Consider the following 22,557-nt stretch of genomic DNA (forward strand, 5'->3'; position numbering starts at 1 on the left):
TAAAACAACACCACATAACAAACCTGAATTCATACTCACCAATAAAAAGAAGAAATTAACACAACTAATGGAAATATCCATACCCAATACAACAAATATACAGAAGAAAACAGGAGAAAAAATTGAAAAATACATCCAACTGGCTGAGGAAGTCAAGGACATGTGGCATCAGGATAAAGTTGACATCATACCAATTATACTATCAACTACAGGAGTCATACCACACAATATCCACCAGTACATCAACACAATACAGCTACATCCAAACTTATATATACAACTACAGAAATCTGTGATTATTGATACATGTTCAATTACCCGAAAGTTCCTAAATGCAATATAACATATACCGTACAGTTAAAAGGAAGTCACGCTTGATCAAGGTCCGCGTCACTTTCCATTTTTAACCAGAAATAATGTCTGAGAAAAGGATAATAATAATAATAATAATAATAATAATAATAATAATAATAATTTGTATAATGTCAACTTTATCCAAATGCCACATGTTCTTGACTTCCTCAGCCAGTTGGATGTATTTTTCAATTTTTTCTTCTGTTTATTTGTTGTATTGGGTATGGATATTTCGATTAGTTGTGTTAATTTCTTCTTTTTATTGGTGAGTATGATGTCAGGTTTGTTATGTGGTGTTGTTTTATCTGTTATTATGGTTCTGTTCCAGTATAATTTGTATTCATCATTCTCCAGTACATTTTGTGGTGCATACTTGTATGTGGGAACGTGTTGTTTTATTAGTTTATATTGTATGGCAAGCTGTTGATGTATTATTTTTGCTACATTGTCATGTCTTCTGGGGTATTCTGTATTTGCTTGTGATGTGTCTACTGTTTCTATTTGTTGTTTGCAATTCTGCATTTATCTGTTGTAGTATTGGGATCTTTAATAATATGCTTACTGTAATGTCTGGTGTTTATTGTTTGATCTTGTATTGCAATCATGAATCCTTCCGTCTCACTGTATATACTGCCTTTTCTTAGCCATGTGTTGGATGTGTCTTGATCGATGTGTGGCTGTGTTAGATGATACGGGTGCTTGCCATGTAGTGTTTTCTTTTTCCAATTTACTTTCTTCGTATCTGTTGATGTTATGTGATCTAAAGGGTTGTAGAAGTGGTTATGAAATTGCAGTGGTGTAGCCGATGTATTTATATGAGTGATTGATTTGTGTTTTGCTAGTTTCTGCTTGTTCTAGAAAGAATTTTCTTAAATTGATATTATTATTATTAACTGTAGCCACACCGACTAAGTTTAGGAACCGTGACTACGTGAATAATTATTTGTATTTTTCTGCTACCATTTCCATTAATTAAGTTATTTATTATATGTTTAATTTAAGTCATTGCAATGCCTTTTGAGCATGATTTGCTCATCATCAGACGTTTATGCTTACTCGTGTGATATAATTTTTATATGTAGATTTTGACATCTCAAAGCTTCATCTGCATCATTGATGCACTGACTGAGCTGTTGTTCAACATTACACTATTGCCCTGCTTATTTTAACATTGTTTTTTGATGCACTTTCACTACACAATCATTTCTCCATAGAAGTAAACAGTCGATCATAAATACAATATGGTGCCCTATCAGTGTGTGGATGAATACCGATTGTTTCTTTCAGTGTTATTTACAGTACTGATGATCTGGTAGTCATATGATTCACACTAGTACATCTTAAATCTATTGCATTAGTATTGCTTTAAGGTTTTTGAAGAATTTTGTCTGATTAAGAATATTATCACAATTTTTTGTATTACTTGTTAAAATTTCAATTTCTTCCATCATGTCCGTTCTTTTACTTCTTTTGATTTTGTGTGATATTTCCAAGTTGTCTTCAGTTTTCAAAGAGTGGCTTGTGTTATTAATGCATGTTGCTACTGCTGGTTTGTCATATTTCTCTACTCTGTAGCAGCCCACGCACCAATTCACACAGAATTGGCATGACATGGCACAGCGAGTTAGGGATGTAGTACAGATGGGACATGAGCAATTCACACTGAAATGGTGCTGTCAGAGACATGTGGGACAGTTGTGCTATGAATGAATCGGAATATGTAGTCTTCACCAGATGAAGATATTAATATGCTTGATCTTTTGTAACTCGTAAATGTTCAGCAGTGAAGATGATGATGGGTACATCCATTATGGTTGAAAAAAGGGGAAAAATATGGCACATTCAACGTAACACATTGAAGAGCCAAAGAAACTGGTACACGTGGCTAATAGTGTGTAGGGCCTCTGTGAGCATGCAGAAGTGCCACAATACAATTTGGCATGGACTCGACTAATTTCTGAAGTAGTGCTGGAGGGAATTGACATCACGAAAGCAGCAGGGCTGTCCATAAATCCGTAAGAGTACGAGGGGGTGACATTTCTTCTGAATAGCACAATACAAGGCATGCCAGATATACTCAATAATGTTCATGCCTGGCGGGTTTCGTGACCAGCGGTAGTGTTTAAACTCAGAAGAGTGTTCCTGGAGCCACTCTGTAACAATTCTGGACATGTGTGTTGATGCACTGTCCTGCTGGAATTGCCCAAGTCCATCGGATGAATGGATGCAGGTGATCAGACAGGATGCTTAAATCACCTGTTAGAGTTGATGTAGATGTATCAGGGTCCAGTATCACTCCAACTGCACATGCCCCACACCGTCACAGAGCTTCCACCAGCTTGAACAGTCCCCTGCCGACAAGCAGTGTCCATGGATTCATGAGGTTGTCTCCATATCCGTACGTGTCCATCCACTCAATGCAATTTGAAACGAGACTCGTCTGACCAGGTACATCAGTCATCAACAGTTCAATGTCGGTATTGATGGGTCCAGGTGAGACATAAAGCTTTGTGTTGTGCAGTCATCAAGAGTACACGAGTGGACCTTTGGCTCTGAAAGCCCATATTGATGATGTTTCATTGAGTGGTTCGCACACTGACACTTGTTAATGGTCCAGCATTGAAATCTGCAGCAATTTGTGGAAGGGTTGCACTTCTGTCATGTTGAACGATTCTCTTTAGTTATTGTTGGTCCCATTCTTGCAGAATCTTTTTCCGACCACTTCAATGTCAGAGATTCCTGATATTCAAGGTATACCTGTGAAATGGTTGTACGGGAAAATCGCTAATTCATCGCTACCTTGGAGATGCTGTGTCCCATCGTTCATGTGCCGACTGTAACACTAGGTCCAAACTCACTTAAATTTTGATAACCTACCATTGTAGCAGCAGTAACCGGTCTAACAATGCGCCAGACAATTGTTATCTTATATAGGCGTCGCCGACTGCAGCACCGTATTCTGCCTGTTTACATACCCCTCTATTTGAATACGCATGCCTACCGTATTTACTCGAATCTAAACCGCACTCGAATCTAAGCCGCACCTGAAAAATGAGATTCGAAATAAAGAAAAAAAAAATTCCCAAATCTAAGCCGCACCTGAAATTTGAGACTTGATATTCAAGGGGAGAGAAAAAGTTTTAGGCCGTACCTCCAAATCGAAACAAAGTTGGTCCATTGTAATATGAGACACAATTTAGGTCAAATGAATGATGATACAGCTACAGTAGTTTGGTTCGAGTCGTAAGCTTAGCAATTAAGCTTTACCAGGTAGCCATTGCTATGCGTCAGGCGCTCCGTCCGTATTTTTACGGATACCCTTCCTTTTTCACGTGCTTCGTCTAGTTTGAATCGATTGTTTATTTTGTTTTGATGTGATAAATGCCGTTTTCTATGTTATAGGTGTTTACGTCAGTCACTCTAAGCTGAAAATGCATTACTGTACTGTGTCATGAGTTGTTTGTCGCATTCTGATAGTGCGTGTTTACGGCCTGTCGCTGCTCGCGGCGTGGCTTGCTTTTGTGCGCGCTACCGCCGCCTACAATTAAAAAAAAGAGGAATCGTCTCATTAGCGAAACAATGGCAAGAGACTGCTATTTGTAGTTACTTACACTGCTGCTTTCTTTGATAATGATCAACAAGAACCAAATCATAGACTGCGTATGATAGAACATGTTCTGAACGAGAGTTTGGCGAAAATTTTTCTCCGTTTGAAAATCTTTGCAGCCGCTTCTTTAGTACATCAAATTCTGCACAGAAATTAGTCATCTTAGATTTAAAAATCTAGTCAGTTGCCGTGCTTCATTTCTGACTGTATCACTATTAGGCATAAGAGTAATACGAATATAAACATGACACGATACGTATATTCTTCCGCGTTTGCTGTTGTCTCACTCTAGTGTCGTAGTTTATTAGGCAGACAGGATTTAAATGAGATAGAAGCAAACACGAAAGAATACATGGCAAAATGTTTATAATCGTATTATTCTTATGGTGAAGAGAATACTGCTTGTGATTCACATTTCATCAGGTTCCTATTAGCAACCATCTCTCTCACAGGTAGGAAAAAATTCAGAACGTAGAGTTGGCCATAATGACAAAAATCCCAGTCTTGCCAGTCGGATTTTCGTAGTACATTGAAATTCTGCTACATTCGAAGATGAACAATACGGAATTTGTATTTACTTCGTTGGATAATGTATGAAAATGCAGTGGTCGAAACTCGGGCGGAGAAAAAAAGCTCGTCTTGCAATTTTTTTTAAATTTTATTTACTGACGCAGAGGTTTTGGCGCCAGTATTTATCTTTGTGCCTACATAGGATGCCCGTGTAGCGCTACATATATATGCGACAGCAGAAGTTAGTTGTGGCGGCACTTACCAACATTTTTCAGAACTTCCGCTTGCTTTGCACTCGATTCTAAGCCGCAGGCGGTTTTTTGGATTACAGAAACCGGAAAAAAAGTGCGGCTTAGATTCGAGTAAATACGGTATATAAGTTTCTTTGATGCTTAAGTGTATGTTAGCATAAAATAGATAAGTAGATAGATAAGTGTAAAACATCCAAATTCCAGAAGACTTAGGTTATATCAATAGCAAAATCCCATTTCTCATTCACTGCTTGCTCTAACACACACCATTTGTTGGACAGTATGTGACTGAAAATAGTTACTGAATGTTTCACAAATGAAACTGTTAGTGCAGACAGGAAAAATTTATGTACACAGTATATAGCTAGCTCCACCACAGGATCTGCAGCTGTCTGCTCCTAGTCTGAAAAATGTAAATAGCTCTTAATGCAGTACTAACTGAGAATGTGATTGTAACTGACTTCGGTATATGAAAGAGAAATGTATGTCACAAATACACCTACTGCATGACCATGATGTTGACTGCTGCATGTTATAGCTCATTGTGACCAAATGTCAAAATATATATTATTTACTGGGGACTGGAAAGAGATATTGCCCTTCTTCCATGGTTCAAATTTTTTTGTTGATATGATAACTGTATTTAGTTTGCAGCAACCCATATCTTAAAACCCTCCAAATATAAACTGAGCAGTGACTACATTCTTCCTTGCGAACTTTTCAAAATATGCCTGGTAGTTTACTTATTTGAGGAGTACCACAATAAGTATGGGTAATAATGATAATAAAACCAGTTCAGTATCAAGTTGTGATAAGTGACTAAAATATGTTGAAAAATCAAATTTTTTTGCTGAATAATTTCCTCAAAATTGAAAGAGAGAGAGAACACGAGTGAATCCCAAAACTGTGGCTTTCAGCTTTTTACACAAAAAGTAGAAGTTTTACTGAGAAACTATCTGCAGAGATGGATGTAGCTTCGCTTCCTGTACATAAAACTTTTGTTTTAGGCACATTGGATGAGCTTAAATCAATGAAAACAGCTATCACACTATTTAAACATTTGAAAATGCCGATCTATTGGTTTAAAAGGAGAATATGAAGTAATCCATTTATAGTGGCTGTGCAGTGATGTCAAAAATGTATTTTACGTTTTGTACAAGTATTACATTTTTTTGGATGGTAATCGACATACGAAAATTCAAAACCCAAGTTCCTGTTGGACTGTGATCAAAATAACACAGATGAAGATATAAATGGAAAAAAAATGTTTCATAAATAAATGTTCCAAATGAAGAATATACATAATGAATGCAGTAACATGGACAAAAATATGAGATGACCAAGTGGAAGAAATTAAATTGACATTAATATAGAATATAATTACAATCACATGCAAAAATATTCAAAATGAAAACAAAATGATAGGAAGAAAAATAAGAGCAAATGAAGAAGTTAATATGATGATGATTAAAATGACATGCCAAAGATCAGAAATTTAAAAAAAGTATATTTAAACCAATTAATTGAGTTAGCTCAAACACTGCGTACTATGATATAGCACCACTGTATGTGCAACTGCTATTTTTAGGCTCTAGAACATCATTGTAAAAATCTTGATTATTTGCAAAAGAGGATCCACCTGGGTGAATGTCTAGAGGGTGAGATACCTGGGGCCCTAACCATCATCACCGTATAAATGGTTTCAAAAACTCAATCCCACCTCTGGAGATTGTTCCTTGTTAGTGGAGAGGAAGTTACTGTTATTGAGGCATTTTCTTATTTTAGCATGGAATTTTGGTGTTGGGTCAACATGGACTTCATATATGTGATTGTTTGCAAAGAATTAAAGTGTTTGTAATTTATACTCTTCTTTAAGTTTGTTATTGATGGATTTAACTATATTTATTGTAAAATTATTTTTATTTGCTGCTTTAGTGGCCTATGTGTTTTTGTATAATTTTACTAGCCTTGTAGTCTTGTACTGCTTGTTCCAGCATCGTTAGGTTCTGCAAAGTCTGCAGCTATCTTTAGTGTGCATATGGTGTCTTTTATTTTGTTGTGATTCATTTTTGGATTTAGACTATGCTTCATGCTCTTTTTTAGCAGTGCCCTTATATCATGATTCAATTGAACGTCAGTTGTATTTACAACTCTTCGAAAATATTTATAGGGTTACTGTTCTTATATATGCATTTATTTATAGGTAGCTTGTTCTTCTTTCTCAAATTATCAAGCTTCCTTTTGTTGAGTACTACATTTTTTGTCATAAGTGCTTTTTGTTATGTTTTTGAGAATGTCATGGAGAAAATTACACAAATGACAAGCAGAACCACTATAGCACTCGTAGCTGAAATGCTTCTGATTATAACCTGACTATGCTGCTTCTTGTAGTACTGTTGGATGTGATATCTGGGTTTAGGATATTATTTAAAAAGATCAGGTTTTGGATTGGCAGTATCTCTAACAGCTCTGGCCGTAACAGCAAAGGGTAACTGAATTACTGCTGTACCCATAACTGTTCCTGGTAAGCACAAATTTCATCCAGCTTTATTGCAAACCATTCCATTTATTAAGTTCCCCCCCCCCCCCTCCCTTTTTTTTTAAACTCCATTTTAGATGTGCCCTGTGGCTTCTCTGGAGTGTATAATGAATATGTCCAACATGCAATCAACCTTTAGAAACGTGGATAAGGGGTTAATACTTCCCTCCAACACTCGATTGCTTTGGGTTTCCCCAGGAACAGCTGTACCTCACATGCTTGCATGCCAGTCCAGACCACTATGGTACTTCGCTAGTGAATACTTGTACTCATTTTCGTACCATGCTCCACTTCACAGCTTAAGGGTATACAATAAAACATTGATACCAGGTGTTTAAACCTACTACTGGAAAACATATTGACACACCTAAACACACTCAACCTGTCACCACTTCAACTACTGATGTGTGGTAAAATAATGCAAAGTTGCCATCATTTAGTCCCACTAAATGCCATAATTCAGTTACAAAAATGGCATGTATGGCGTGGAAAACAGATTCCTGCAATATTACTGTCTCCAATTGTGCATATTGATACCATCTGTCAAAATCTGCAACAATCTGGCTACAATTATCTACCCATCTCTTGCTAGTTTCTATACCTTTCTAAGATCGTAATTTTTCTCACTTGAATGGTATGTCAGTCCGCCTTACTACTTGTACCTGGCGCAGTGTGTTATTTAAATTTCAGATATCTTCATCATCTGTTGTTTGAAATACTATCTTGAAAAGGTGTCCAAATGTGTTTATCCATCCTCTCATTTTCCAAGTCAGTGTCCTTCACACCAGTCAGTTACCTGCTTCAACTGTTACCTTGGCTTCTTATAAGATGGTTGCAGTCAGTGATATTCCTCCTCTGCTTCTTTCTGGAAGTCCCAAGAGTGTCTTCTAAACAATGCACCTCATTTCTCATCTTCCATTCATTCAGAGTTAAACCAGGTGTCCACCGATGACTGTTTAATAGGATGTCGCACTGTCTTTAGAATGCAACTCCAAATTCAAGAGAGAGGTTCTTTAATCCACTCCCTATCCCCCAATCTATGAGTTGTAAGAGCACCAAGTTACTGTGTTACTCCTGGGTGTCTGGCATGCCACCTGAGTGAAAGAGATTTCTTGTCATTTTCCCGCCCTCCTTACAAAAGCTTCAGTGCACAACAAAATTCTTCTGTATGCTACACAATATGAACTCATTAAACTATCTAGCCTAATCAAGAGCAAAACCCCCAAAACAAAACAATGTAAATCCCGGTGGTTTAAGCAAAAACAGATGTACACAGGTAACATGTGGTCTTAATGGATATGGTATGCTACAAGAACACTGAACATTTTTAAGGCCTAGCTTCTTTGCCTTCCTAGAGTTTGTCTTCCATAACACGGGTGGTTTAGGAATCTATGGCAATGTGTGTGCTGGTCCACTAAAGGGTTTGACTTGGCCTACATGAATAACCGATGTTTTCATTGGAAACTATATCTTCACATTCATTGGCGATGTCATCCCTGTCACACGATGTGAACCCTTGTACTTACTTAAAAACTTTCTCATTCTTCCTATTGTTGGGTATAGGTTAGTTACCAATACCCTCTGATTTACTTGATAATACAGTAATTTCCCTGTATGTTGCCCCATGTTCTCTTGACGTTTGTGTGCTTTTGTATTCACTTGTTTGACCTTCTGCCAAAGTTTTCTTATTCATATCGTGAACTTCTTCATTGATGCATCATTGGCTCTGAATTTTTAGGTTTCAGAACCTTGAAAGGAGACAGCCCTGCACTACTTTCTATTTTTGAATTATATTCTGAGACGACATATTGCAAATATGTATATCAATTGACTACCAATTTAATTGCTTATTACATGTGAAATTGTATGGTAAATCCATTCAGTACGACTATTCGCTTGTGTAAAGGAAGGACTAGGTTGAAGTGTTCAGGTACAAAGCAGGTGATGAACTGCTTCAAAAGGTCTGACATAAAATTTGTACTGTGATCTGTAATTACAGTATCAGGAACATAAAATGTTAGTATCCAACTATTAACCATTGCGTTTGCAGCTGTGCTTGCTCACTGGTCTCGAATCGCTATCATTGCTATTAATGGGAAAAATGGTTTGTTATCATTAGAATATACTTGTTACCAGCTGTTGTCCTATGAAAAAGTCCAAGAGTATATAAACCAAGCATTTCAAAGTGTCTTGTCACTTCTGATAATCTTTGCAATGGCACTTGTCAGTAACTGAGATCTGCTCTTTGCACACATCCCAAATGGTCTTTCATTTACTGGTCAATAGCTTGCTTTCTGGTTCTCCACCAAAACTTTTCTGCTGCATGTCTGTCTGTTGGTCATTGTACATCCTCCATCACCCGTCAACAGATGATCATTGGCCTATTGCAAAATGTCTTTCCTAAACGATGCAGGAACTACCACACAGGGTGGGTACTTCGTAGTTCTACACAGCAAATCATATCTGTGGCTGTGACCTAAAAGGTCTACATCTGTTGCTTTTGCTTTCATTCATTGTGACAAGCTTCTGCAAAGTGCTTGCACAACTCCAATTTTTCTACTTGGTGTGTCTGCGTCCAGCCTTTAACAACACTTCCTGTGGAGATTAAATGAAAACAATCGAGCACTCACACCTTCAGCAGCCGCCACGATACCTTGTGGTGCCAGACTCAGTGTCAGAAGTGTAAGCATCATCACAAACAGCAGCCATCATGGCACACTCTCCTTTCCACAAGTCATGTGCCTCTGCTAATATCCTTCTGCCGGACAAATATTTAGGTTGCTTTTGAACTGCTCAGCAACAAGTTCACACTCCACTGCATTTAGCAACCCATCAGTCGTTCACACTTCATGCTTACATCACACTGTGTTCTTTACCCTGGCTGCGCCTAGCAGTCCATTGATAGGAGTATACCTCACCGAGCCAATGAGGAGTGTTTCATTGCAGCATCGACAGACTTGATTCATCCTTGAGTACCCTACGCTCACTATTGGTGATGGATCCATGGACTTAGTCCAGCTGTGAGCACCCTATGCTCTCCATTGCGGATGACCTCATATACTTCGGGTTTTGTCTATCCTCAAGCACACTACACTTATACTGCCACCCAAGGCCTTGCTCATAGGCTGACAGACTGATCCAAAGTAGAGCAACTCATGTCATGAGAAACTATTGTAGTGTTCTGTTCTTTATGCTTAATAAACATACAGTTTTTCTTGGCTATCTACACACTTCAGTTGTAGCGTGTTGTTTCCCCTCAGTCACGAAACAATAAAGCTACATTTAGAGTTGTGTAATAGGAGTTTTCATGAAATAAAGGCAACTGTTCATGGTCCATCGGTTGTAGGCCTTTACAGCTATCATCTGAGGTGTATCTCATGAGGTTGACTTTAGACCATTAATTAATGTGCTTGTATCGACAGCATTTTTTAAACTTGGGAAGGTCATTTATGTAGCGTAAGAATAAGAATCCATCCAGTAACAATACTTATGGGACTCCACATGTTATATTTCCAAGCTATGAAGTTAGTTTCATGCTGGGACACAGCTTTCCATTGTGACACACTGCTTTCTTTCATGAAAGTAACACTCCATCCACACAAGAGGGATATTGTTAATGCCGTACATTAGTTTTGACAAGTGGAATTTTATGATCCAACCAAAGACTTCAGCGGGGTAGCATACCAACAGAATAATTCTTCTTCTTTAGCCCTGCTAGAGCTTAAATTTGTGAAGTCTAGGATGGCTTTCTTTGTGGAGCATACTGTGTGAAAGTGAGACTGACAAACAGTTAATGTAATAAGTTCAGAAAAATGATTAGTTGTTCTGTCATAGGCAAGTTGGTACCAGATTGCAAATCATTTATGTGCTTGTCACAAGCAGTGTGTAATATCCCACCACTCCAGCAGTATGGAAACTGAATGAGAGTGTGACCACAGTAGTGTACGCGTACCAGATAGTTCAACTTGTGGTGGCTGCTGCTCCAGAGCTTGCAACAAACATAGAAATTCAATAGATATTACCCAGTGATAATGCTATGAAACTGCATTTCAGTGAAAAGTCTGTTGCCAAATGGAACTCATTAAGCAAATGATCAAGCAGCCTATGGTTAATGTTTCTGCATTATGTTTCTACAGCATCATAGGATATTCTGTGCTGCATTGGAAACTGTAAGTGAGAGATTGTAACATGTTAAAATTTTATTCTGCTCAGAGACTTGTAAAGACATGTAACTACAATGTTTTAAATGTTGTGGTATCAGCTTTTTGAAAATATTTCAATTTTGCCCATTCCTTATTTTCATTTTAGTGTTTTTTATTGTACTGAATAAATAAGTTTTACTCTTGTTTCTTCAACCTTAATCCTCATTTCTCAGTGTGTTTTTTAATATTTTACTATGTAATAGTTAATTATAAACAACCCAAAGCTCACATTTTGCTCAACTTTTTGTAGGAGGATATATATATATAAGGATGACAGTTCAATTCAAAAGCTGATTGACTGATATTTTTCCTGTTCTGCTGGTAGTTTTTATATGTTGGTGTTGTTGATATTTCTGTGTTTACTTCTTTTGAATTATTAGCTTGACTCTTGTTATTTACAAAATAAAATATTATTTACAAAATAAAATATTGTAAGTAAATATTTGATTGATGTGTTGCGTGCCTGCAACACACCTCCTCCCCCCCCCCCCCCCCCCAAGATAGTGAAATGTATTCTCTCTCTTTGTGTGTGTGTGTGTGTGTGTGTGTGTGTGTGTGGGCGCGCGCATGCGCACTTGCACATAGGTGTGGGCATGTGAGTGCGTGCTTGCTTGCACACTGTGCATCAATCAGCTGCAGGTAAGTAGCTATCTTTCCTATTTTTTTCCCTCCACAGTATGGAATTTCTATTATAGTAATGGTTTAAGGCATTGAATTCCCTTGAGAACAAGACCTAAAATCACTTACCGTGGCCCAAAAATGGGTCCAATATTCAGGAACACACATTTTCAATAAACTGCCAGCAACCTTTAAAAACATGGTTGAAGGAAGTATGGTTTGAACAGAGTTTAAAAAACTTTTCGATAGGCAACAGGCAACTCCTTATTTTCTGTAGATGAATATCTTAACAGGGACTGTTAGACAAGCTTAAGTAAAAATGTCTGTTCGGCTTCAGTTTTGACAGCACTTGATCACAACAGTTAAGATTAGATATTTTGTGTTTAATAAATTTAACAATGTTTCATTCTGACAGTGTATTAATTCTTTAAATATTAGCAGTTCCCATTTATGTAATGTATTCACATATTTTGACAATCTCTTGACATGTGATCGGGGTACTAAGTATTATATTCAAATGTTTTATGTTTCGTATGTTATATTTTCTGACATGTTCCACACCCATGAGAATCATCACATTTTTGGGTCTGTGGAGCAAAAAATGAATCTGGTCTTATGTAATGAATTGTATTGGTTTATATTTGAAAAGAACTTGAAAGCATATGAAAAATTAATCAAGTTCTTCTGGTTTACAGCTGCTTCACCTACGTATGGTGTGCCATCATCCCCACCTCATATCACTTCTCCACCACTACCTGCAAGGCCACCATCCATCACTATGGAGCCGCTGGATGCAGAAGCACTCATTACTGTTGAAATCCTGCTTGTTAGTGCCAGTTGTCCATCCAATGAAGGCAGTGGAGAAGCACTTCAAGTTGCTTCTATCCAGTTTAATAACCTGGATATAATAGGTAAGACAACTGAAAGGACTGTTAAGTTGAAAATGTTTATGCAGAAAAATATGTTAAAAATATGTTTTCTGGTGACATTGGAAGATAGTAGCAGATTTACACACACACAGAAAGGTCACAGAATTGGAAGGTCTTGGTAAAAAAGTGGGTGAAAGTTGATTCATGCAAACATTCATTGCCTGTTTTGTAACAGACTTTCAAGAAGTGAATACACAGATTTGGATTTATACTACTCCAAAATTTGAAATGAAAGGTCTGATGAGACCAAGTGCAGCTTCACAGAACAGTATGTTCTTAAGTTTAAATTTTCAGAATGCTCTCTACACAGCACTTGGCGATGGTATGGATATTCTGTGCATGTTGTGCAAATTCAATGAGGCAAAGAATATTAATTGTGCTGTTGAAAGCAGTGAAGATGATTGGTTGTCAAATGCAATTTTCATATAAGTTTATTTACCTAATTTTTCACCTGTCTGTAATGTGCCATGTTTTACTACTTACCTCTGCAGAGTGGAAGGTGTATGATTATTTAATTTTCTCATTACTATAGAGTTTGATAACTCTACTTGTGGGCATGTGTCGTAATCTCACCTAACTTAGAAATTATTATAGACTCTAACATCCACAGTAGCTTAATGGGAAAAAAACTCACACAGATTTAATAATCAAGAGAAAAGCTGCCTGGTAGGAACTCGTAGGAGGAATTCTGGGAAAATACCTGTAGTGTTGTAAGCATTATTAGTTGTTCCTTTTTGAGAATAGTTTGAGAAACTCTACATGTGAAATGGAATGATTTTCATATTTTTTTGAAGACATGCCTAAGCTGTGGGGAAGGGAAAATCAGAAGCTTGCTTGGTACTGTCTTGTTACATTTTCACAATCCTGTAAATATTTTCAAATGGAAGAAGCTTTTCATGGCTGTGGTTCACAAACTAGTAAAATTTTTAAATGACATCATGGTTGCCTTTGGCTGCTAAACTGTTCATTCATAAAATCCACTATTGGGTTTTGACCATGACGCCGTTACCCAGTGGAGTACTGAGAAAATTGTGCTTCAGTGCATATCAAAACTTCAAAAAGTATTTGACATGTTGTTGTTGTTGGGGTCTTCAGTCCAGAGACTGGTTTGATGCAGCTCTCCATGCTACTCTACATTGTGCAAGCTTCTTCATCTCCCAGTACTTACTGCAACCTACATCCTTCTGAATCTGTTTGGTGTATTCATCTCTTGGTCTCCCTCTATGATTTTTACCCTCCACACTACCCTCCAAAACTAAATTGGTGATCTCTTGATGCCTCAGAATATGCCCTGCCAATTGATCCCTTCTTCTAATCAAGATGGGCCACAAATTTCTCTTCTCTCCAATTCTATTCAATACCTCCTCATTAGTAATGTGATCTACCCATCTAATCTTCAGCATTCTTCTGTAACACCACATTTTGAAAGCTTCTATTCTCGTCTTGTCTAAACTATTTATTGTCCACGTTTCACTTCCATACATGGCTACACTCCATACAAATACTTTCAGAAACGACTTCCTGACACTTAAATCTATACTCGATGTTAACAAATTTCTCTTCTTCAGAAACACTTTGCTTGCCATTGCCAGTCTACATTTAATATCGTCTCTACTTCGACCATCATCAGTTATTTTGCTCCCCAAATAGCAAAACTCCTTTACTACTTTAAGTGTCTCATTTCCTAATCTAATTCCCACAGCATCACCCGACTTAATTCGACTACAGTCCATTATCCTCATTTTGCTTTTGTTGATGTTCATCTTATATCCTCCTTTTAAGACACTGTCCATTCCATTCAGCTGCTCTTCCAGGTCCTTTGCTGTCTCTGACAGAATTACAATGTCATCAGCGAACCTCAATATTTTTATTTCTTCTCCATGGATTTTAATTCCTACTCCGAATTTTTCTTTTGTTTCCTTTACTGCTTGCTCAATATACAGATTGAATAACATCGGGGATAGGCTACAACCCTGTCTCACTCCCTTCCCAACCACTGCTTCCCTTTCATGCCCCTCGACTCTTATAACTGCCAGTCTGTAAAGAATTCGTGTTAGTATTTTGCAGCTGTGGCTTATTAAACTGATAGTTCGGTAATTTTCACATCTGTCAACACCTGCTTCTTTGGGATTGGAATTATTATATTCTTCTTGAAGTCTGAGGGTATTTTGCCTGTCTCATACCTCTTGCTCACCAGATGGTAGAGTTTTGTTAGGCCTGGCTCTCTAAAGGCTGTCAGTAGTTCTAATGGAATGTTGTCTACTCCCGGGGCCTTGTTTCAACTCAGGTCTTTCAGTGCTCTGTCAAACTCTCCACACAGTATCATATCTCCCATTTCATCTTCATCTACATCCTCTTCCATTTCTATAATATTGTCCTCAAGAACATCGCCCTTGTATAGACCCTCTATATCCTTCCACCTTTCTGCTTTCCCTTCTTTGCTTAGAACTGGGTTTCCAACTGAGCTCTTGATATTCATACAAGTGGTTCTCTTTTCTCCAAAGGTCTCTTTAATTTTCCTGTAGGCAGTGTCTATCTTACCCCTAGTGACATGCGCCTTTACATCCTTACATTTGTCCTCTAGCCATCCCTGCTTAGCCATTTTGCACTTCCGGTCCATCTTCATTTACTGCATTTTTATATTTTCTCCTTTCAGCAATTAAATTCAGTATCTCTTCTGTTACCCAAGGATTTCTACTATCTCTCGTCTTTTTACCTACTTGAGCCTCTGCTACCTTCATTATTTCATCTCGCAAAGCTACCCATTCTTCTTCTACTGTATTTCTTTTCCCCATTCTTGTCAATCGTTCTCTAATGCTCTCCCTGAAGCTCTCTACAACCTCTGGTTCTTTCAGTTTATCCAGGTCCCATCTCCTCAAATTCCTACCTTTTTGCAGTTTCTTCATTTTAGTCTACAGTTCATAACCAATAGATTGTGGTCAGAGTCCACATCTGCCCCTGGAAGCGTCTTACAATTTAAAACCTTGTTCCTGAATCTCTGTCTTACCATTATATAATCTATCTGAGACCTTCCAGTATCACCAGGCTTCTTCCATGTATACAGCCTCCTTTTATGATTCTTGAACCAAGTGTTAACTATGATTACGTTATGCCCTGTGCAAAATTCTACCAGACTTCTTCCTCTTTCATTCCTTCCTCCCATTCCATATTCACCTACTACGTTTCCTTCTCTTCCTTTTCCTACTATCGAGTTCCAGTCATCCATGACTACTAAATTTTCGTCTCCCTTCTCTGTCTGAATAATTTCTTTTATCTCATCATACATTTCATCACTATTTGATTTTGTATTTATAACCCTGTATTCACCTGACCAGAAGTCTTGTTCCTCATGCTACCGAACTTCACTAATTCCCACTATATCTAACTTTAACCTATCCATTTCCATTTTTAAATTTTCTAACCTACCTGCCCGATTAAGGGATCTGACATTCCACGCTCCGATCCGTAGAACGCCAGTTTTCTTTCTCCTGATAACAACATCCTCCTGAGTAGTCCCCACCCGGAGATCCGAATGGGGGACTATTTTACCTCCAGAATATTTTACCCAAGAGGACACCATCATCATTTAATCATACAGTAAAGCTGCATGCCCTCGGGAAAAATCACGGCTGTAGTTTCCCCTTGCTTTCAGCTGTTCGCAGTACAAGCACAGCAAGACTGCTTTGGTTAGTGTTACAAGACCAGATCAGTCAATCATCCAGACTGTTGCCCCTGCAACTACTGAAAAGGCTGCTGCCCCTCTTCAGGAACGTCACATTTGTCTGGTCTCTCAACAGATAACCCTCCATTGTGGTTGCACCTACGGTACGGTTATCTGTATCACTGAGACACGCAAGCCTCCTCACCAATGGCAAGGTCCATGGTTCATGGGGGGGTTGACATGTATGTATGTTATCATTATTTCCATATGATGGGTATTTAACATTGTTACTATTAATACCATGAAAATGTTTAATGGTTTTACATGATTTGTGTAAAATATCACAACACTAAATAGGTAGCATGTGGATGTGATAAAGAAATGTCAGATATTTTTTAAACTTTTGAAATACATTGATGCATAATTTTCACACTACATCACTTGATAATGGTCACATGGCCAAATCTGAAATAGTGGATTTTGCAAACAAAAAGTTTTACAGTTGAACATGACCAAATGGAAGAAATAGCCTTATCACTGTTTTGTGGATAAACAAGTAATATAATCAGTGAGAACAAGTCATGAATTGAAAGTTTTTGTTTGATACCTTGAAAGTTGCAAGTAAAATCTCAGAATACACGTACCACTGGAATAACGTCACGATGAAATGCTGTAAGCTGACTGCTACAGTGTTCCATGTAGGACTACCTGACCACGTTCAAAGAATAGATGAAGTTAATTTAAAAATAATTTTGATTTTATTTGATTGGTCCAAAGAGATGTCGACAAGAACTATAATTTAGCTTGGAAATAAGAGCGGAAATTTGTTCTTAGCTGATAGCAGACGACATTTTACTAACTGCGAATAAATGTCTATTGATCTGTTGAGAATTATAAAGCCTCAGTTTCTTAAGTTGTAGTTGATAAATCCTTTGGCTTTGCACAGGTAGGACTAAGTATCTATGGCTGGATGACTTGTCTGACATAGCGCTAATAAAAACAAATGCTCTGTGTGAGGCTGGCTTTCTATTAGTGAAAATAGTATCAAAACCTCTACTGTAATTCCTGACATACAGACAGAAAGATGTTGTGAGCACTTTAGTGTAACACCATACACACACACAAACACACACACACACACACACACACACACACACACACGAGGATTCATCTGAAAGCACAAAGTTTTCAGTCATATTTTTTGTGTCTGTCATGTATGTTCTCTCTGAAAAGAGGATTCTTATGAAAGCTAGCAAAGTTTTCAGTCATGTTTGTGTGCCTTTCGATGGTTCACTGCCTTTACTATTGAGTTTTTAGCTTTAGTCTTAAAATATTTACATTCTACTTTGACTTTCTGTTACCATATTTAGATGTAACCGGATGCAACATGATTTATTTTACTGTAGCAGGAGCATCTTATAATCAAAGCAAGTGGTGTCCAAGTGTTGTGTTATGAATGGATGGTGTTTTCTTGTTGGAGAACTTACTTCTTTTGCACACCCTTATTGTTCACAGTATGAGAAGTGGTTTGCAACCAGCAAGGGGAGTCACAGTTTTACGCCATAGATTTCTAGCACGAATTCCTGACATACAGACAGAAAGATGTCATAATGCTAAACATTTGGATGATAGTGAAAAACCAGTTAAACCGAGTGCTGTTTCAATGCCAGCCACAGAATTATAATGTACACATACAGTTTGGGCAGTATGCATATAGGAACCTCCAGAAATATCTTCTTTCATATTTTTTACATTGAATGAAACCTTCAAGAACAATTATCATAGAGTTTCTAATGTGGCATTATTGGTAACAAATTGATTGGTCCACACATGCCAAAGAGATAGATAGATGAACTCCATGATGCCTCGGGTGTAAATTGGACGTGTTAATTGTTCTTGGTTCTCATGAGAGGCTTTGGGACAAAGTTCATTTAGCTCCATTGAGCAAGCTGTAGCTTGTATGAAAAAATGTATGTATATTAATAAAAGATTCTATACGTATCAGTGATAAAAATGGATTGAAATTGAGGTTGCAGTTATATACTGATCTAAGAATTGGCAGACGTTTCTCAAAACAGATTGAACATGCTCATGAGCAGTAGTCCAAGAGCAAGAAACATTATAACTGGTTACTGAACAGAAGACTGAAATTAAAGGAAGTTAACAAAGAAGAAATGAGAAATAAACAAAAGTAATATTTCACCAATAATAATCTCCAAATTGTAATATCCAAAAGAACAGTTGGAACCAGTGTAATTTGTTGAAGACTGATAATTATAACAGCAGTGGGTGGCAAGAATTATATCACATTTGCTCCAGCAGTGTTTTGTCGAAGTTTTGCAATCAAAAATGCCACAACTGTCACTGATTGGCACTACTGCAAATTGTGCAGTTGCCGGATCTCACTTCTAGGGGAGTAGACGCCACCACCACTATGATTGTCCTCGTGAGAGTGGATGTTGTTTTTCAACGTGCAATAATGGGCTGAGGCAGCTAACATTGCCACTTCGGAAGCTGACCAGACACACACGCTGACGATGAGCAGACGCCAAGTGATTGTAAAGGTGAACAAGGTCAGACAGAAATACCAGTGACTGTCTTTCTGAAACTTTATTAGTGAAAGGATAGCAAGATGGACCAAAAGTTGACTATTTCTTTGTAAAAACATTTAATAGCTTAAGTAAAATCAAACATGGGAATTAAGGATTTTGGTGAAGTAAAAGAAAGGTAGGAGATTTAAACAATTTCAACAAAGAATTAAACTGCAGGTATAAATTGAACTAAGTGTGTGATCTTAGAATGGACCATTTAAATAAAGAACTAAATAGAATAAAAAAAAATAGAGAAATTATCAGTTGTGTTTGAAGCTTCTAACCATCATAATATACAAACATCAATAAAAGTTTTGCATCACCCCATTTACCCAGAACTCCCGAAGACAGACGTTAACTGTGGATATTGTTTCACAGGCGCAGTCCCTTTGACTTTTCAGAGATGTCACTAAATCTGCCCTAAGATGTAAACAACCATGCATGAGCAGCGCATATTATACGGAGAGGGTGCGACAGCCGATCAGTTCCAGTCATTCTACCAGGAAGGAGGTGCACGACTTTCGTTGTCTGTAGTTCAACCATGCCTAGATGGTCAGTACTGTGGTTCGATCGTGTCCACATTATTACTTTGTGCCAGGAAGGGCTCTCAACAAGGAAAGTGTCCAGGTGTCATGGAGTGAACCAAAGCAATGTTGTTTGGACATGGAGGAGATACAGAGAGACAGGAACTGTCGATGATTTACCTCGCTCAGTCTGCCCAAGGGCTACTACTGCAGTGGTGACCACCACCTATGGGTTATGGTTCAGAGGAACCCTGACAGCAATGCCACCATGTTGAATAATGCTTTTTGTGCAGCCACAGGACATCATGTTACGACTCAAACTGTGTGAAATAGTCCGCACGATGCGCAACTTCACTCCTGATGTCCATGGCGAGGTCCATCTTTGCAACCACAACAACATGCAGCGCAATACAGATGGGCCCAACAACATGCCGAATGGACCACTCAGGTTTGGCATAACGTTCTCTTCACTGATGAATGTCGCATATGCCTTCAACCAGACAAATGTTGGAGACGTGTTTGGAGGCAACCTGGTCAGGCTGAATGCCTTAGACATACTGTCCAGCGAGTGTAGCAGCGTGGAGGTTCCCTCATGTTTTGGGGTGGCATTATGTGGAGCCGACGTACGCCGCTGGTGGTTATGGGAGGCACCATAATGACTGTATGATACGTGAATGCCATCCTCCGACCAATAGTACAACCATATCGACAGCGTATTGGTGAGCTATTCATCTTCATAGGCAACATGCACATCTTGTGAATGACTGCCTTCAGAATAACGACATCGCTCGACTAGAGTGGCCAGCATGTTGTCCAGACATGAAACCTGTTGAACATGCTTGGGATAGATTGAAAAGGGCTGTTTATGGATGACCCGACCCACCAGCCACTCCGAGGAATCTATGCCGAATTGCCATTGAGGATGGGACAATCTGGACCAACAGTGCCTTGATGAACTTGTGGATAGTACGTATGCCATGACGAACACAGGCATACATCAATGCAAGGGGATGTGCTACTGGGTATTAGAAGTACCGGTGTGTACAGCAATCTGGACCACCACCTCTGAAGATCTCGCTGTATGGTGGTACAAAATGTAATATGTGGTTTTCATGAGCAATAAAAAAGATGGAAATGAAGTTTATGTTGATCTCTCTTCCAATTTTCTGTACAGGGTTCAGAACTGTCTGAAGCGAGGTGACGCGAAACTTTTTTTTAATGTGTTTAGATAGGTTTGCTAATTTAAATAGTAGTGTGACAAAACTTGACAAGCATCATCAGTTAAATAATTCAAACTAATTTAGGAGAAGAACTGATTAAAAATAACACGTGCTTGAAAGTGGAATTTAACAATAATTTAGAAGTGCTTTGAACTGAAGTTGCTTGGTTTGGAGGAGGGGACACCGAGGTCATCAGTCCCTGAATTGTGCAGGAAGTGTCATCTCATATAAATATGTAAAGAATATTACAGGACGAGGGTTTCTTGGATGTAACAACTAAGTTAAGAGAAAACTAACAGTAATTCAAAACTTTAAAGAAGCAGGAGAGCTCTAATAGTCATTTGATTACTGAATTGAAAGAAACGTTCCAACAAAACTGTACTAAGGAAGTGGAAACAGAATGGTCAGTGCTAGTAGATTTTACACACATAACAGAACGTACTGAGAGTAGGTTACAGGAAGTTACTAGGCAGATGGCAGAGATCGCTAAACGCACACATTAAAAGTGCTGCGAGGACACTGGAGATAGAGACTGTAGAGTCCACACTACTGTTCTTTGAGAGAGAAATTAAAGAAATCTGAAAACAAGAGAGAATGAAAAGGAAGTATTGTTCACTCACCAGGAATAAATGAGAGATGGAAGGAATTTTGTCTAGGAAGTGGAAGTCATCTATCCATCAAGTTTCTGTGTTTCAAGCCCGAAAGGGAAATACATCTTACAGGCTTTATACGAACATTAGAAGATGCTTTTACACAAACATAGAATGATCGAAGGAAAATTAGATTCATAAGAGGTTATTGGATGGCCAGAACTGGAGAATGTGCAGTCCTTAATGTGAAGGACTTCCAGAATTGTAAAGGTTTTGGGAGACAATGTAAAGAGAAATATTTGTTTGAGGGGGAACAGCAGAAACAAACCCTAGAATTACAACCATATAACCTTAATGTGGTGGATTCTGAAAGTATTTTGAATGCCACCTAACAGGGGTAAAGTTCTTAGATGAAACAATGTGTTAGAGTCATCTAATGAAAACATTAATCAGTAGGATGCCCACGTAATGGACTGAGAAAATGATTGGGCTGGAGTGGACAAGAGTCAGGTCACCTCAGTTTTAACTTATTTGGAACAGTTGGATATCCTTAATAAAGCACATGAAGAAGAGATGTGGGGAAAGACTGCTCGGAATTCACAAGGGGGGACTAAACCTCCCCAGATAGTGACAATATACAAAGAAACATAGTTGTTACTGTAAAGCAAAGGAACAAAAAAACCAAACCTGCCATACATAGTGTTCAAATATAAAGGGAGAAAAATAACTGGATACAGGTATAGTGAAGAGGAAATAACCTCAAACAGAATGATTGAAATTGAAGATACCATAAACTCTTTGGATACTAAGGAAGTAAAACAGATCATGAGGCATACTGGAGAAATGCAAACAGCAATAAGTGTCACAAGGGCTGCCAGTTGTAGATCATAATGAGTAAACCTATTTTTGTATTTTTCTAAACTGTACAGGTTTCAGTTTTGAGTTAAAGGGAAGATGTTTA

The 22,557-nt window shown here is 38.1% G+C and overlaps 1 protein-coding gene across 1 annotated transcript in view; it reads left to right on the forward strand.

Annotated features, from left to right (window-relative positions):
* The window catches only part of LOC126174771 (intermembrane lipid transfer protein VPS13D), a 531,199-nt gene that overhangs the window by 120,879 nt on the left and 387,763 nt on the right, over nt 1–22,557 (forward strand). Inside the window, 1 exon segment of the mRNA XM_049921112.1 lies at nt 12,777–12,992. Within this exon segment, the coding sequence (XP_049777069.1) occupies nt 12,777–12,992 (216 nt within the window).

The sequence above is a fragment of the Schistocerca cancellata genome, chromosome 3 (genome assembly GCF_023864275.1).
Source record: "Schistocerca cancellata isolate TAMUIC-IGC-003103 chromosome 3, iqSchCanc2.1, whole genome shotgun sequence".
Taxonomy (NCBI): domain Eukaryota; kingdom Metazoa; phylum Arthropoda; class Insecta; order Orthoptera; family Acrididae; genus Schistocerca; species Schistocerca cancellata.